Source organism: Lutra lutra, chromosome 9, assembly GCF_902655055.1.
Source record: "Lutra lutra chromosome 9, mLutLut1.2, whole genome shotgun sequence".
Lineage (NCBI taxonomy): Eukaryota > Metazoa > Chordata > Mammalia > Carnivora > Mustelidae > Lutra > Lutra lutra.
In genome coordinates this window covers 75,390,331-75,407,760 of record NC_062286.1, presented here as the reverse complement: position 1 = coordinate 75,407,760, position 17,430 = coordinate 75,390,331, and the positions used below count along the sequence as shown (strand labels likewise).

General features: G+C 48.2%; 1 protein-coding gene across 1 annotated transcript in view; it reads left to right on the top strand.

The window, feature by feature from the left end:
* The window catches only part of CNGA3 (cyclic nucleotide gated channel subunit alpha 3), a 45,475-nt gene that overhangs the window by 19,416 nt on the left and 8,629 nt on the right, over positions 1-17,430 (top strand). The window contains exons 3-4 of the mRNA XM_047747185.1: positions 5,392-5,505; positions 7,771-7,950. Of these exons, the coding sequence (XP_047603141.1) occupies positions 5,392-5,505; positions 7,771-7,950 (294 nt within the window). The remainder of the gene's footprint in view (positions 1-5,391; positions 5,506-7,770; positions 7,951-17,430) is intronic.

Genomic DNA, 17,430 nt, shown 5'->3' with positions numbered 1-17,430 from the left:
CAAAAATGCTGTTTACCCTCTTCATGGGTGGGGGAAAAGTCCTTCATTCTCCCTCCTATCCCCCATTCTGTGACCAGTGTGATGACTTAACAGGCTCAGGGTCAGGCTGGCTGAGTTTGAATATTGGCTCTGCAACTGACCAGCTCTGAAAAGGGGTGCAGCTTCTCCGGACTGCACTTTCCTCACCTGCATAGTGGACTAGTACTGACCTCGCAGGGCTGTAGTGAGGTTAGAACAGGTCAGTGCTCTCAGCACAGTCCCTCCTGTGTAGAAAGTGTTCAGTCAGTGCTGTCAGTCTTGAAAATGAGTCCCCCTCCTGTGGGCCTTCCCTGGTCTTCCAAGCTGGAAGCCTTTTTCTCCTCTGACCTCAGACAGCTCCAGCTGTCCTGACATCTGGATCTGGCCATTTCCTGCCTGTGACCAAGTCATGCTTCCTCAGGCTGACCACTAGTCTGGTCTCACTGAGCCTCACTTGGGGCCTTGCCCAACCACTCCTGTGGTAAAAGCTTGTTGACAGATTAATACAGAATCGCATGGAGACAGTATGGAGATGTTAAAAGGAGAGAGAAAAATAATACTTCCTTCATGAGGCAGATGTTTGCTTTATCTCATGGAGGCAGGACTGAGTTAACAGATGGAAGTTTCTAGAATGGGTTCCTTGGCGTTACCAAGGATTGAGCATGTGTGTTCAGGCTGGAGGGTGGAACAGCCTTGGGCCAGAGGCTGGGTCCAGGCCCCTCCTCTGCTTCCCAGCACAGCCTAGCATCTGTCTAAATACAGACTAGTTTTCCCTGTAAGAGTCATTTGAACAGGGACTATGGCATGTACACATAAAAATTTTAAAGTTTCAAATCACTATTATAGGGGAGGAAATGGTGTTTGAACAAACCATAGATCCTTGCTTTAAAATTCAAACTGTTTTAGGAGCACCTGGCTGGCTCAGTTGGTGGAATGTGTGATTCTTGACCTCAGGGTCATGACTTCGAGCCCCATGTTGGGTGTAGAGATTACTTAAATAAATAAACTTTTTAAAAATAATAAAAAATTTTCAAATCCTTTTAGAAAGCTTTTGGGAGATGTAATTGTGTTTTTCCTTAAATACTAATCATTCTTTGTCCTCAATGATATCAAGAAACTGTGCTGGAAACCTGTGTGTCACTGTGACCCTTTGCTCAATGCCCCCAGGAGAGAGGAGCTATTATGTCCCCATCCCCTGAAACATCCTTGTCCCCAAATCTTTCACCAAACTGGAGAGCCAGGTTTCTGTTTCTCCTTTTTTAAATTATTGGGATCACTTTCCTAGTGACAAACCATACAGAAGGATGAAAACGTTTCATTTGAACAACAAAGTCAAAACACTGAAAATACCAGAAATAAAAATGTCTTGAATTTTCCTTTTCTATTTAGATCTGTTTAGTTGACTTGATTATTTAAGAGAAGTCTGGCATATTTGAAAAGATAACGCAGTAGGGAAAGACTTCAGAATCTGCAACAGAGAATTACCGTGAGGACCAAGGGTACCTCAAATCTCAGATCAATCTCCTGGTGTAGCTATTTTAGGCGAGCTTTGGGGCATAGGGGTTTGTGTCCTACCAAAGAGAAGCCTTTTTTGTGCTGCTCTCTGAGCAGAGCTCAAAGCAATTATCACCAAAGAACACCATTTTCAGGCTGCTTCCCCAGGACCGAAGACAAAAATGCACTCACTTCAGTTCCCTGGTCACAAGTGGCCAATGGCAGTGCGTGTGGGTCATTCCAGTTCCTCAGGGCTGGAGAGGAGGAAAAGAAAAACAAAGTATCATCTTCACCAGGTGCTCCGCCAAGTACAAAAGCTGATAACATGTTGCAGCTCTGATGAGCATCCCCATCTTCTCCCAGTGACAAGGGAAACATTTACCTCACAGACAGGAAGTTCCTCTTTGTAAGAAAACTTAGAAGATGAACATCACAAGTTGAAAATTACCTTCTCTTTCAAAACAGTCCCATCATTGTGTTTTGTTGGCTGCTCTTGTTCTCGCTAATCACCAGCTTCCCAGAGATCCTTCCTGGCATCATCATCATCATCATCATTGCTGCCTACAGTCGGCATCCGCAAATGGGAGGGTAGCTTCTGGATTGTCCTGGGACAAGGCCCCATCAAGTCCCTTGCCCCAGACTCTTCCGCCAGCTCTGGCAGGATGGGGCCTGGCCCCCAGTTTCTCCTGCTTCTGTATATCTCTGGGAGGTTCTGGATCCCCATTCATCCATTGGTTGCCTTTTTCTCAGTACCTGTGTGTCCTCAGGGACTCAAAGTGTCACCTCAGACATCTGCTCTTCTCTCTTCCCATCTCCTCTTCCATCTGCTTGGTAAAATCAGTTTCTCTGAGGAATAACTAAGTGGGTTGACTATTTAAATACCCCCATGCATTGAACGAGGTGGAGACTCGGGAGCTAGAAGACATCAGAGAATTTCAAGCATCAAAAAAGAAGTGGGGAGACATGTCAAGAAGAGAAGACCCCTTTGGGTCCCGTGAACTTACTTCCTAGAAGGCTTTCTACTCTTCATGGTGAAATGTGCCTTTTCTGGACTTGGCTGTTTGAATAATACTTAAGTCGATACAAAATCACCAATTTTTCATTTAGTTCCTTTTTGAAGACTACGAAACACCAAGGAGGGTAAGTGAGCTGCCCACAGAACACCTAGCTAATAGGCCTCCCAGCTCCCCTCTCTGCCACCACCCTTCAAGCAAGTGTCCTAGATGCAGCCCCCACATGGGAGCCCTCACTGCTGCGAAGAACAGGCCTGGTTTGGAATCTGGGGCGGGTTTTGCCCTCCTCACATCCTCATCAGCTCTGATGTCATTGATTCCTTTGCTACTAATGCAAATAAATCTGTTTTCAGGATGTGCCCTCACGTAATTAACAGAAAGCAGGCTGGGCAGAAAGGCTGGGCCGACTCCTTGGTGCCCAGAGCTCTCTGAGGAGCTGCTGGTGGGGACAGAACACCTTCACCCTTGGGATTGCCTCCGGATCTTCTGGGCACACATACAGGGTCAGAGCTGCAGCCCAAGCTGTCGGTTGCTGCACACCTAACCCCACCATGTGGCAGCTGTTAGGGAGGGACTAGAGATATGGACTCACTCACTCGTCCCACTCTCCCTCCTCCAGGGACTGCCCCGAGTGCCTTGGAATGTGCATTTCACCTTTGTAGTATGCAGATTATTAGAAGGGCAAGGGGATCAGAGCTTCCTAACTATAGCAAGACCTCTGGCAGGGTTTCCCATGTGTCTAAGGACAAAAAATATGAGTGGTTTTTTAGGGATAGAGAGAGAGAATTCAATTAGACGGTTTTCAAAATAAAGAGCCATGCCCACATTGTATAACCTGGTGGACCAGAGCTGTGTCTCTAGTGGTATGCCACAGGGCTCAGTCCTGCTTTAATCGGTGTCATATGTGAAAATACAGAGAGTAGCTTCATAAGAGTGGATGAAAGCAGGCTTTGACATAGGATGGAATGACATTCAAACCTTGGCTTTGCTACTTGACCATATGATCTTGGGGAAGTTATTTAACCTAACCTCTCAGAACCTCAGTTTTCTCTCTTATTGGGTGGTTATGTGGATTAAATGATAAGATCCATGTGTCTGGCATACAGTAAACAGTCAATAAGTGGCCTATGGTTTGTGTATTGCATGTGAACAAGATGAGTTGGGTGGAAAGGCTACATGGAGCCCAAGGGTCCCAAAACATTGAGTGGCTCAGATCAACGGAACTGTCCAGAACTTACTTCCAACAAATCAATTGTACATGCACAAGTTAGGACCTTCTGGCTTAGCAGCAGCCCATATTATGGGACTTTGGGTTTTGGCTGATGGTAGTTGCCCGTGGGGACACCAAAAGCACACAAACTCACAAACCTGCAATGACCTCTGGCTTGGGGCCCAGTAACAGCAGAATGGGCTCTGTCTCCATGCCCAGCCAGGCAGGATTGCAGGAACCTGCTCACAGGAGCCTGACCATGACTAGGAAGAGCCTTGAACCTGAAGAGGCATGGCTGGGTGAGCTGGGGGGTTCCAGCCTGCAAAAACAGATGTGGCACAGGTGTGAGAGCTGTCCCTTCATGTCCGATGTCCATGAAGGTAGCCATGGAGAAGATGAAGTAGCCTGCCTCTGTGTGGTTCCAGCACACACACACACACACACACACACACACACACACACACACACACAAAAGTAGCCTTGGTCTGAGGAAGCTGAGGGAAGGAAGAACCTGCTACCAAGATGGCCAGGCTGGGCTACGGGACAGAAGGGAGCGCCCTGCAGCTGGAGATGGCGGGGGTATTGTAGAAAGAGGAGTCAGCAGATTGGAGGCTGGGATTCAGGACTCTGCCTTCTAATTCCTTACTGAGGAGAAATAGAGAGATTTTTCCTGACCTTAATTATTGCTTACTTTGCCAACTGTGTTGCCACCTTGTTAAGAAGGCTGATTAGGTTGGGATAGGTCACGTGATGGAATTAATTTGTTCTGCTTGGGCTCTTCAGGACTCATAGAATGAAGTGTAAATCCCTAGGGGCCAATGCCTGGATGGCTTTTAATCAAGCTGATCAAATTTTCAGCCCTAGGAGATTTTAAAAGACAGGGAACGAAAGGAAAATATGCCCAAACACATTGGTCTTATTCTGGGCAGTTCAACAAACATCCGGGCTCTGCTGTGGGCATGTGTCCTATTTGTGCTCACACTTTTCACTCCAAATTGGGCAGGTGAGGTCACTTACCCAGTCCCCCACTGCAGGGGACAGAGGTTAGGGTTTGACAAAAGGGCACAGTGGAAATGTATTTTCATGCAAAAGCACTGTACAAATGCGCATGGAGGCCCATGCCATTTCCATTCAATATTCCAGGACACCCCTCTTAACTGAATACCGAAAGCACTCCTGGGAAGGCTGCCGGCTGAGCACTAAGTACGTGCATGCCCAGGGAGTATCGTGACGTATACACAGTCTGGCCTTAGCAGATAGGATTTCAGTATACAGAGTTGTGTTTGAACCAGAATTCTTGCTCTGGAATCACTGTGTAGAGACAGCTGCTGTGGTTTCCGATGGCGGGCCCTAGCCCTGGGACACACCCACCCGGCGCACGGATGAGGACTATGTGCTGCCGTCCTGTCCCCTTAAGTCCACGGGCTGTGGCTGGACAAGCTGACTTCTGGGGTCAGGCTTGCTGTAAAGGAAAGGCCACATCTATCCTAAAAGCTGGGATCTGCTGGATCCTGCTGGAGCATGGACTGACAGAGTGAAGACCGGGGCCAGTGGCTTTCCTCATTAAGCAGGACATCTGGCTAGCTCATCCCTGAGTGTGTCCAGGAGGGGATGAGCTTGAAATCAATTTAGCCTGCTGCATATTTGATTTCCTAGGGTCCACTTGCCGAGCGAGGAGACTTCGTCAGAACTGCAGCAGGAGATCACCATGGAGACCAGAGGACTGGCAGAGTCTAGGCGAAGCTCCTACACCAGCCAGGGGCCCGCCAGGTAACCGACCAGGCTCAGCGCTCACCTTGGGAAGAGGGAGACTGAGGCAGGAAGAATGTAGATGAGTTTCAGGAAGAAGTGGGGGCGGGAGGCGGGAGGTGGTGGTGGAGGTGGAGCTGAAGATTTGGAGAAGAAAAAGGGACAGAAGAGCAGTCAGAAGTCTACCCCTGAGGAATATCCTCTCAGGTCAAGCGTTCTGAGCTGAGAAAAATGTAAGAAAAACTGCTATTATCTGAAATTGCTTTCATATAAAGTGATATTGAGGTACTTGCTCAAGTCTGGAAGAATTTAGAAAAAAGCCAACCAGGAGGGGTTCCGAGAAGAATTCAGAAACGAGACCAGCCAGCCGCAGGAGAGCCCTGGTGGACCTCAGTGGTGTGCAGATGGCCCTAGGGGCCACTGTCCGAGATAGCCTCTGGCAGGCCCTCTTGGGTGCCTGTCTAGGCTTCCTGGCTCACGTCCTTGTGAAAGGATTAGAAAGAGGGTCCCAGCTCTGAGCCGATGACATCTGTACTCGGGCTTCAAGAGCTGTGCCACCTTGAAGAAGTCATCTTACCTTTCCAGATCTCATCTGGACAACTGATTTCACGCATCAAACAACGTGAGGCCCGCATCAGAGCCAAGTGCTGACTCACAACAGGTGCTCAACAAACATGGGGATTATTTCTTTCCACCAATTTTTTTTTAATCAATGCTGTAGTTTTATATAGTCATGTGTTCTACAGTTTTTGCTTAAGATTATTGCAAAAATTAATTCCTCTAGTTATTCTTCATATATTTAATTGTGGAGGAATGTTTCTTTCACTAGCCCCTTGTGGCTGGGCATTTCCACGATTTCTGGTGTTTTCGTCTTACTAATAAAATGCTGTCTGAAGGCTCACTGACTGCAAGGACACCTTCACACCAGTTGATATTGAAAGGCCTGGGGGAGGGCCGAGGCAGGAGGCTGGTGTAAGCTCAGACCAACCACCTCATGGAAGGGGAGCCAATGGGGGCTCATGAGAGCGGAGTTGGGGGCAGGGGTGTGGCACCTGTCCTTTCCCTTTCATTTTCTCCTGGAGTGTCATGATCTTTGTGATTTTTTTTTTTTTTCCCTGCATGTCTCCTCTGTTTCCAGCTTTCTCTGTTCACACATCAGCAGGCACAGGCTGAAAATGGCTTTTGCTATACAATCCTGAGTTCGAACACCCAACCCCAATTTGGAGTGGTTTTTAGTTCAGAGGCTTGAGTGACTTTCTGTGGGTGTCTTGTCCATTCCTGGACCTGTCAGCTGAAACTGGAGTGGGGAGTATGACCTTGGTTCCAGCCCCTCAGCAGAGGGCGGATGGGGAAGGGAGGAGTGTCCAGAGCAGGGAGGCTGGGCTGGACTGGGCAGGCACCTCCACGTCTGTCTGCAGCAGCAGCTGTCAACATCTCTGGGCGTGGAATGTCTTCTTGCTTTAACTCATTCTCCTAGGCAAAGTTCCCAAGTGTGTGATTAGGGTGAAGGCATGCAACGGCTCATGACCTCGTTCTAGGTTGCTCAGAACTCATTTGATTGAGAACAGGGGTGTGCACCCAATGGTGCCAAGTCAGGGCAACCAGATACCAAGAAACAGAGGTCAGGCTCTCTTCTCATTCCCCTTTGGAAGAGACAGGGGAGGCAACAGGCAGGGCTAAGGGAGAGCTTCTCATGGAAAGCTGAAGCTAAGATGGGCTCTGGGGACATGGGCTGACTGGTCTCAGGTGCTTGTGGTCTGGCAGGGCCTGGCTCTAGGAGACGGGTCAAGGCAACTTGCAAAGAAACTTATGCACAAGCCTGGGGAGCGAACAAGAGTCTGTATAACAAATAAGACAAGGGTTAGGAAAAGAATCTAAATTGTAGGTGGGCATTTGTTCCTTTAAACCTTGTTCTGAATTTTATCACCATTTGCAGATTGGATTCTTTTCTATTTCGATGCTTACCAGTCATAACAAAGAGCTCTACAAAAGAAATGATAAGCAGAAAGGCTTCTGATGCCCCATTTGAAGGATCATGCCTTTGGCAGAGCCCAAGTGTTAAAAGGACAAAGTTATAATGAAGACAATGCCCCTTTAGCTCTGTTCCAGACGGCAGGTGATGGAGGAGAAGGGAATAAGTCCCCAGCAGAGTGGAGATGCACACCTGAGCCCTGGGCCCCCAGGACCCATGTCCTGCCAGTCATCCCTGCTTCCACCCCAGGCCAGGAAAAGAGGGCTTTCCGTCTCCTTCCTCTCTGCACTGGCTGCCTGTCCATGTCCTTCCAGGATGTCTCGCCTGATCATCTCACTGCGAACATGGGCCACCAGGCACGTACACCATGAGGCCCAGAGAACGGACTCATTCCTGGAGCGTTTCCGTGGAGCTGAGCTAAAGGAGGTGTCCAGCCAAGAAAGCAATGCCCAGTCAAATACGGGCAGCCAGGAGCCACCAGACAGAGGGAGAGGGTAAGGAACCAAAGGGATGAGCCACCGGCACCACACAGGGGGGTGCAGAAAGCACCGCTTCGCTCCTGCCGCTAGATCCACTATGTGGGGGGCCTGGGGCAGGCACCAGCCTCGTGACCTGGACCTTGAAGATGGTGTCTGGGGTGGGGGAGTCCTGCATGCTCTAACAGTCACAGCCCTGAGTCCAAGAAGGACTGCAGGAGAGGAAACCCTCTCACCAGAATCCCCAGTGTCATTTGATCCTGCACTCCAGCACGCCCTGGAGTCGGTACTCTCAAACGCATCTGGGGATGCTGCCCCCCCACCTCTCTCCATCAAAGGACCCTCACTCTAGATTGCACGCTGACCCACCTTACTAAAAACCAAGGACTTTAATCCATAAATCTTGGGAGTACCTAAATGGTACCCACAAGTCTATGCTTAGGTTTACATAGTCTTCTGGGAGGAAAGTCTTGCAGGTTGGTCAGAATGTTCAAGAGGAGGCATCCGTATCTCAGATCAGAATAAGAACCAGGGGGTGGGGAGTGTAGGTAGGGGTAGGGTGGGGCATGGGGAGAGTGTTTGCTTTTTGGTAGGAGAAGGGTCTGCAGAGCAAAGGCTCTGAGCAACTTTGTGCATGGCCCACCGCCTGACTGGGGGCTGTGGCTGATACAGATATTTGAGAGAAATCTGCAGGTGCTGACTTCACCCCACACCCCCACACCCCACACACACAGCTGCTGCCTCCCCTCCTCTCTTGTTCTTGGGAAGTCTCCCCAGCCTGTGGTCAGCAGGGAGACCACTGGGCCACCACAGGTTGAATCCAGGGACACTGAGCAGCAGAAGATCTCTTTAGGATGCTCTAGGCAATTGGAGAGGAGGAGAGGAGAGGTAAGATATGGAGATGGAGGCTGACCACCTTGGAGCCTCTCAGACAGGAAGACTCTTGCTCAGAATCTGCTTTCTGAAAAGGGGGCCTTAGGAAGGTCTTTTGGCTGAATTCTCTAGGTAATGCCAAGATTTATAAGGTGCAAAGGTGAAAACAAGCACGGTTGTAGCAGAACAGATGGTCCCTATATAATTACTAGAGCAAATCCTGCGTGTTTTTGTGTCAAATGAGCTGAAGAAGGGCTCAGGTGTGAGCAACTCAAACAGGCATCCCAGGGCTCCTGGGGAGGGAAGGTCATGCAGCCTCAGAGGAAGCAAGATGGATCTTTCTGGTGCTTCCATTTTTCTTCCACGTTTGTATGTTTGTGTCATAGGTTTATTATAGATCATGCACTAGATTGCAAAATATACAAGCACATTTAAGAGGAAATGTGAGAGTTCAAGGAAAATTTCTTGCTAGCAACCACTCTAGGAGAGCCACCTTTAGTCTCCCTACCAGGAAGGGCATGAAAATTGCTGGCTGAGATACAAAGGCCTGGCATTCTCGGGCTCATGTTTTCACCTGGGTTTGGACCATAAACCTTCGGCTTTCTGGCCTTGGGAAGAGATGGTGGAGGACCTGGGTGCTGGTGGGGAGGTGTGCCAGGCCATCCCAGGTTCCCAGGGCCAGGCATCCTAGACCGAGAGGGAGCTCCATGATGGTAAGACTTCTGTGCTATTGGCTGCTGAACCAGAAAAAAGGAGGGATGGCAGATAAGGAAGAAAAGAAGGCAGAGGAGGAGGAGGGGAGAGAGGTTTGCTACCGAGCTAGGCAGACTGGTTCAGTTCCTGGTGGGCAAGCAAAGACTTCCTTTGCTAACTTGATCAAATTGTCTTCTCTACAAGCTTAGCCTAATGAAGATGAACATTGGCCTCTTTGTCCCTTTCCCAATGTTACCAGATGAGCAGAGGGTTGGGCTAGGACCCTCTCAGAGCCAGGTCCCAACTGTACCTCAGATGTCTGGTCACTCATCCGAGGATTCAGAGTAGGTAGGTACATGCAATGGTGCAGAATGACGGCTGATCAATCAGGGAGGCTTCCTAGGGGGAGGAAGACTTTGGATTTTCCAGGCAAATCCCATTGGCAAAGCAGAAGTATGCAAAGACTGGTCTTGGTTATTCTGTTGGTTTGGCCTTAAGAGACACCCAGACACAGAGATGCGGTGAATACAGGCCACTGCACTGCAGGGAGCTACACTTTCTTTTCCAATTTCACATGGGTTGCAAAATTCTTTGGGAGACTTGCCGGTTATCAGAACCTCTCCCCAAACAAGCAGTTAGAGCCACATCCTGAATGGTGAGAGGGAGGAAGAATTGGGCAGGGGTGAGCAAAAGTACCAGAAAGGCATTTGGCTCTATGTTCAGTATCAAAGAAGAGAAGAGGCTCCCTGAGAGCCAGGCAGGAGTATCACGGGCCATGACTTTGGTCCCGGCTGTCCTCTGTGAATGGTCTACAGGGACAACAGACAGGCAGCTGTGAGGCCACGCTGGCTTTCTTAAACTAGCTGTGTCACAAACATGTGTGTGAACAATTGAACTCTAGGAGATAATGCCTTTTCCTAAAGACCACCAGGAAGGACTGTGCGACTCAGCCTTAAATAAATGTGCAGCTGGGTGCAAAACCAGCCTCTACTCTCTACCCAGTTCTCATGTAGATCAGGACTGGCAGGCCTGGAAGTGTTAAGATTAATGTGGGGACAAGGGCCCAGGGCAGGATAGACTCAAAACTGCGACAGTTCCGCCCACGGTCTATTTTTTGCTCTGCAAGTCGGAAGCAGCTGCTGTGACTGTGTTTTCAAGGTGCAGGGAGGGCTCCTTCTGAGAGCCCCGCCCTCGCAGATGAGTAGAGCAGGTTGCTGCTGCCTGTGCATTCTGAAGGCGCTCAGCCCTCCTCACCTGAGTGCACCCCTGAGAGCAGGTGCCCCTCAGATTCATGTCTGGGTCCCAGGTGGCTCCTGGTACACTGCCCGGCATGGGGTTGAACTGAATGAAACTGAGTGCACCGCGAGGCCAGGTTTGGGTGGGACTCAAAGCAACTTTCACTTATTCAGAAGACTCAGTTCAGCCAGAAGTTCATCCTTTCTTCACACAAGGCTTTACTAGAGCCAACCAGTCACCAAAAATTTTTGTTCAGGGTGCTTCAAGCTGTGTGGAAAGAACCAGGGTACTGGGGATGCAGGTACTGGAATAACCACCTGGGGCGGATGGCCCCCAGCCGTTGGCGCTGAGCTCGGATTCCCATGCTGCATTCTTTTTACTTCCCTGCAGTGGCTGGCCCCTGGCCAGAAACAACACCAACACCTGCAACAACTCAGAGGAGTGAGTACCTCTGCTCCCCAGCAGAGCCCCTCGCCTTCCCTGGTCCCACCGGCCGCTTTCCTCCCAGTAGGTGCCCCAGCTCCGCCACCCTGCTAAAACGCGTCCACTTCCCACCCACCCAGAACACCACTAGACTAGAACCCTGTTCCTTTCATCCTGTGGACAAATGGGGAAGGGACCTGGTCCGTATGACTTCTTGGAACAAGTCATGTTCTCTCCTTCCCTCACTTTTCCCATCTATAATGCAGAGGGGTTATATTGCATAAATGTTTTAAGCCTTGACATCCTCTCTCGCTACGGATTTGAGGGTACAGTCTCTGAGTTCCTTTACAGAGCTGTGGATATCCTCCTTCATGATGAGAATGTGTTTTCCATTCTCCAACCTCAAGTTCCAGGGTGCCCCAGTGAAATGCTCTTGTCCTAAGGCTAATCTGGGCCAATTTGGAGGGTGTGATCAGGACAGTGGGAAGAGGAAATGTAAATAGTTCCAGAGGATAGCCTCTTGAAATGCTGACCTGCTGTAATTACTTTTTCTCACCAGATGCTGATTTGGCAGATCAGTTTGAGGTGTGATTCTGGCAAGTGCCCCTCAGGAGTCCAGGGAGGGTGTGTGCGTGAGTGTGATCATACCCTCGTGTTAGCACATGTGTGTGTGTGTGTGTGTGTGTGTGTGTGTGCACCATTCTCCAGCCTTCTTTATGGAGTACCATGGGGATAGGCACTGGAGGAAGTCTCATTTGGAGCTTAGTGGGGGAAACCATCAATATCAGCAAGAAATCTGGATTTCCTGACTTCCATTTGAAAGAGAAATGTGTCAAGGCTTTTTTCTTATTTCCCTTTGTTCCTTGGATAGAAGTTTTTCCCATTTCCCTCCATGAAACCTAAATGCATTTTGTTTGCATAAATGTAGATATCCAATCCAGAGAATCAAATACAAGATAAATGAAATTATTTAATCTGCGAAACAGCAGCTATTTGATGTGTGCTTGATCTAAAGCCAAACTTACTATTAAACACTGTTGAATCCCCAGTGTTGGGTCCCGCAGTCGGAGAAAGGCCCCGGGGCGCTGGTAACCACGGACAGAGGTCCTGCAGTTCTCTAGCCTTCTCTGTTCTGGGGCTGGGATGTAGGGGAGGATGGAGGGAGATGGTGTTGGCTGAATCAGGCTCTTCTAAATCTTTGGTGTTGGGTGTGAATCCTGGATCCACACAGCAGGCTGAGGACCGAGGGACAAAATTGGGGACTGTCCCAAAATGGGACCATCTGGGCACAGAGTTACAGAAATAATTTCTATGGACATCCTTCCCCATTCTTCCACCACGTTTCTAGCATTTTCACTTAGCCCCATGGGTCCTGAATCATTTTTCTCTCTCCTGGAGCAAACGGCTCCTAGCCCAAACTGGCGTTGTTTTGCGCCTCTGTATAGGGCAATGTTGGGTGGGTTCAGGGATGTGGTTGGATGGCGCTGGGAATTTCATAGGCCCACAGCAGGTTGATAAGCATGGGGAAAGGTCAAGTCCTATAACCTCCATCCAGCCTTCTCATTCTCGCCTGGTGGTAAACTCCGGCAGAGCTGAGCTGCCTGATAAGCTTGTGGGCAGCGCCCTCTGCTGGTTTCTTGGCATTAAGACGTCAGTGGCAGTCCTTACTCTTCTAACAAGTTTAATAATTTAATTTTTATTCAATTTATTCGTGTACTCACTTTCAAAAACTTGGAAAACACAGAAAAGCACCCATGAGCATACACCCTCCAAAAATATACTTCATTTTAGTAGTGGAATCCCATTATCAGAGATGACCCCTCTTTTAACATGTTGGGAAATATCCCTCCAAGTTTTCTATATTTACTGAATAGATAGATAGATAGATAGATAGGAATAAAGAATATGCTATATAAAATATGTAATGTATATACTGGTATATGCTATAATTATTATACAGAATATATACTTTTTATTAGAATTATACATAACTACATATATAGATACATATTGTGATCAATATATATCATCTCTCTAATATAATATTATCAATGTATATATATGCCAGTTAAGCTCATTTGTATCCCAATTCAGCTGCAAAGAGCTTTGTGACCTTGGGCAAGTTACCTGATCTCTCTGTGCATCAGTTTCCTGACTTGAAAAGTAGGGTTTGTATTAATGTCTGTCTTACAGGGTTGTGTGAAGACTAAATATGTAAATCCATGTGCAGTGCTTAGGACAGTGCCTAGTACATAGTAAGTGCCCAATAAATACTGAGTAGCAAGGTAGGCAGAACAATATCACCACCACCTCCCTAAAGATGGCTACATCCTAATCTCTGGAACCTGTGGAGAGATTACTTTACATGGCAAAGTTGACTTTGCAAGTGTGATTAAATTTGAAGACCTTGGAGATTATCCTGGATTATCAAGTGGGCCCAGTGTAATCACAGGAGTCCTAAAAAGCAGAAAGGGGGAAAGAGTGAGTCCACAAGATGAGATGGAAGGAGAAGGAAGAGGATTTTCAATGTGAGAAAGTAACTGCTGGCTTTGAGGAAGGAGAAAGGGGGACACAAGGCAAGGCATACAGCAGCCTCACAAAGCTGGCCAGCCCTCCACTTTCAGCAGCAAGAACACGGGGACTTTGGTCCTACAGCTTTAAGGAACGGAACACTGCCAACAACCCTGGTGAGCAGGAAACAGATTCTGCCCCAGGGCCTCCAAAAAGAAGCACAACTTGCCCGCCCCTTGAATTTTGTCCAGTCAGACTTATACCAGACTTCTGATCTACCGAATTATAAGATAACACATGTGGGTTGTTTTAAGCCTCTATATTCGTGGTAATTTGTTATGGCAGCGATAGAAAACTAGTAAGGCACCTTTTGATTACCAGGATGGGGCTACCGCTGAAGCAAATACCGAGCAATGTGGGAGTGGCTTCGGAGCAGGCTCCAGAAAAGTCCTGAGGAGCATAACTTAAAAAAAAAAAAAAAATCTAGATTGCTTCGAATAGGTTGGTGGTAGAAATATGGATATTAAAGACTACCAGTGAGGGCTTGTAAGAAAATGAGGAGCATTACAGAGAAAGCCTAAGTTGCCCAAGCACCTTGTTGCTTGGACGGTTATAAATGGACTATTAGTAGGGACCCAGGACTTTAAGGACGCTGCTGGTGAGGACTCGCAAAAAAAAATGAGCAGGCTCTTGGAAACAGGAGAAAGGGGACTCCTGCTTTACGGTGGCAGGAACCGTAGTGCAATTATGTCCCACAACTGCAGGAAGGGTGGAATGCAGAAATTGTAGGCAATGAGCTTGAATGTTTAGCTGAGGGTATTTCCAACCAAAGGTGTTGAAGGTCCAGCCTGGTGACTTCTTGCTGCTTATGGTAAAACCCAAAAGGAAAGAGATATATTGAGGGAAGAATTGTAAACAAGAAGGAAACGGGACTTCATGATTTTGGAAATTCACAGCCTACTCAAATGCAAAAGATACTAAATTTTTAAAAACTGTCAGGAAATCGTGCTTTGAGGAAAAAGTTGAGGGTGTGGCTGAGCAACCTTTTGCTATTACCTCAGAAAGATCAAAAGTACTGAGTAGTGAACAAAGGATTCCCTGAAGAGATTAAGGGTGTGACTCACAGCTCCCCTCTGCCTGCACGCCCACAGAAGCCAAAAATAGAGAAGGGATTTCTCAAAGATCTGTGGATGAGCCACTTGTCTAGCCCAGTGAATCCCTCTGATAAACATGACCTGAAATGTTCTGGAAGATTTCCTACCAGCAGAAAACACTGCCAGCTTAGACCAGAAGGGGCAGAAATGGAGGCAGACTGTGGGACCCCTAAATTCTAGATGCAGGAAACAGGTTGATTCGAATATTCAGCTACAGATAGACAGGTGCTCCCTTTAAGGAGGAAGAAAGGATTGCTGGGAGGGGAGAGCCTTGAGCCCAGAGGGTAGAGGCTTGAAAACCACAGAGGATTATTCTCAGGCCTTGAGACAGAATGGCAGTTGCCCCACTGAATTTTATCACTTGTGACCAGTAACTCTCTCGTCCTTTCTTCTCCCTTTTTGAAATGGAGTATCCAGAACTGATATCCTATACCTGCCCTCCCTCGGTATCTTTGGAGAAGATGGTTTGTTTTAGTCTCACAGGTTCATAAGGAGAGGGGCTCACACCCAGAGTCATGAGATTCTGGTTTAGATAATAAGATTTGGCATTTTTCAGCTGAGGAGACTTTTGGACTCCGAGTTGATACTATCATGGGGTGAAACTTGTTGGGGGGGGTGTCTTGGAATGAGGGTGAATGCATTTAGCCCATGGAGTGGATAAATCTTTGGGGGCTGAGGGCCAGACTGTGGTAGGAGGCATAATGGCTCCCCCAAAAGTCCAGGCCTTAATCTTCACCTCCTGTGACTACGTTACCTCACACAGCAACAGGGACTTTGCAGATGTGATTAAATTTCAGGAGCCTGAGCTTATGCTGGATTATCAAGGTGGGCCCGGTCTAATCAAAAGCATCCTTAAAAGTGGAGATTTCCAGCTGCAGAGAACCAGAGAGACCGGCATCTCTCAAAGGACTCCACCTGCTGTTGCTGGCTTTGAACACCGAAGAAGGACGCCAGGAACCAAGGTCGAAACAGCCTCTAAACTCTGAGGATGCCCTTGGCTTACAGCCAGCAGGAAAAACAGGATCGAATTACAGGAGGAATTAAATTCCACCAACAATCCAAATAAGCGGGAAACAGAGTCTCTCCTAGAATCCTCAGAAAGGATCACAGCCCTGCCAACCCCTCAATTTCAGGACAGGGAGACCCAGACCAGACTTCCAACCTACAGATCTGAAGTGAGGATTGTTTTAAGCCAATAACCAGTGATAGTTTGTTCTGGCAGCAATAGAAAACCCACACAGCTATTATTCTGTGCTGTTTTCACGGTCTGCTTTTAACTTGGCAAAATATTAGAAAGGTTTTTCCGTGTCACCAAATACTCTTCCACAACATCATTTTGAGGGGCCTCGTAGAGTTCCACTGTAGACGAATCTCCTCCTGTTGTTAGGGTTAGATTGCTTATGCTGCTCACTGTTAGAAACAGTGGCGGGTTATCTTCCCGTGCGCATGTTTGCACGCATCTTTGATTATTGCCTTAGGTCATGCTGTGTAAAGTATATTGGGCTTTTTCAGTGAGCGCTTATTTCTCAACCCTGGGCCTTCCTCCAGGATGTGGAATAAGGGGATCCGAAGGGTCTGTGGGTGATTCTGGTGGGTTCCCCAGAGGCGGGCAGGGTCTTTTACCTTTCCGCTTGGTTTCTTCAATGGTTCCCTGGGTAGTAATGCCTGCCATCCAGACCTGGTGTGGCTATGAACGGACAACCTTTTTAACAGCGCTAAGGCATAAAGAGTATGCCATAAAGGAGAGGAAGCAGAGTAAAGCCATGTGCTCGGGAGACCCCTGCCCTCACAGGACCTCCTTGCAGATGTGGACAGGTGCCTCACCATCTGCCACCATCTGGACAGGTGTCTGAACATGGTGGCCTTTGCCTCAGGCGACTCTAAGATTTGCCATTGCCTGTGCGTATTTTGCTTCCCTTTTCCTCCCTGGCTTCCTCATCAAGGACCAGGCTTTCATTTGATACACAGGTGGGTTTTGAGAACAGCCAACAAGCCATACCCCTCCTTTCAGGAAGAAGAACCATACATGTGACTTCAAAACTCCGGGAGACTTTTCCGCCCACCGTGTGTGGATGTGGGTTCCTTTCCTGTTACCTCAAAATGTCTCTGGTCCCAAGCTCTTTGTGACTTCCTAGGGACTCATGAAAGTCGGTCAGAAACTGTAGACCATTAGCCCAGAACTCTATGCATACTTTAACGTGTACAGTGTATGCTTTAATGGGTTGGTTTACCTCCAACCTCAGGAATAGTAATAGCGATAAAATCAGTAACCTCGTTTCATCCCCGTGAGCCAGAAGTATCCATTTCCTATACCACACCCTCTCCTCCTTGTGACTGTTGCCCACCCTCTCCACTGTGGTAGTAGTGTCCTTGGCCTATGAACATTGCTCAATGTCCCCCTGTATCATCCAGTGACAAGGCGAAAAAGGAGGAGAAGGAGAAAAAGGAAGAGAAAGAGAAAAACTCCACAAAACAAGAGGAGTAAGTACTGAGAAGAGCTGCTTCCAACGAAGGGGTGCAGAGGTCAGGCCTGGGCCCCCTCCCACCTCCCACCCGGGTCCTGGGAGTCTGAGAACCATGTCGCCAGGCCCTGGTGTCGGTCCTGGAG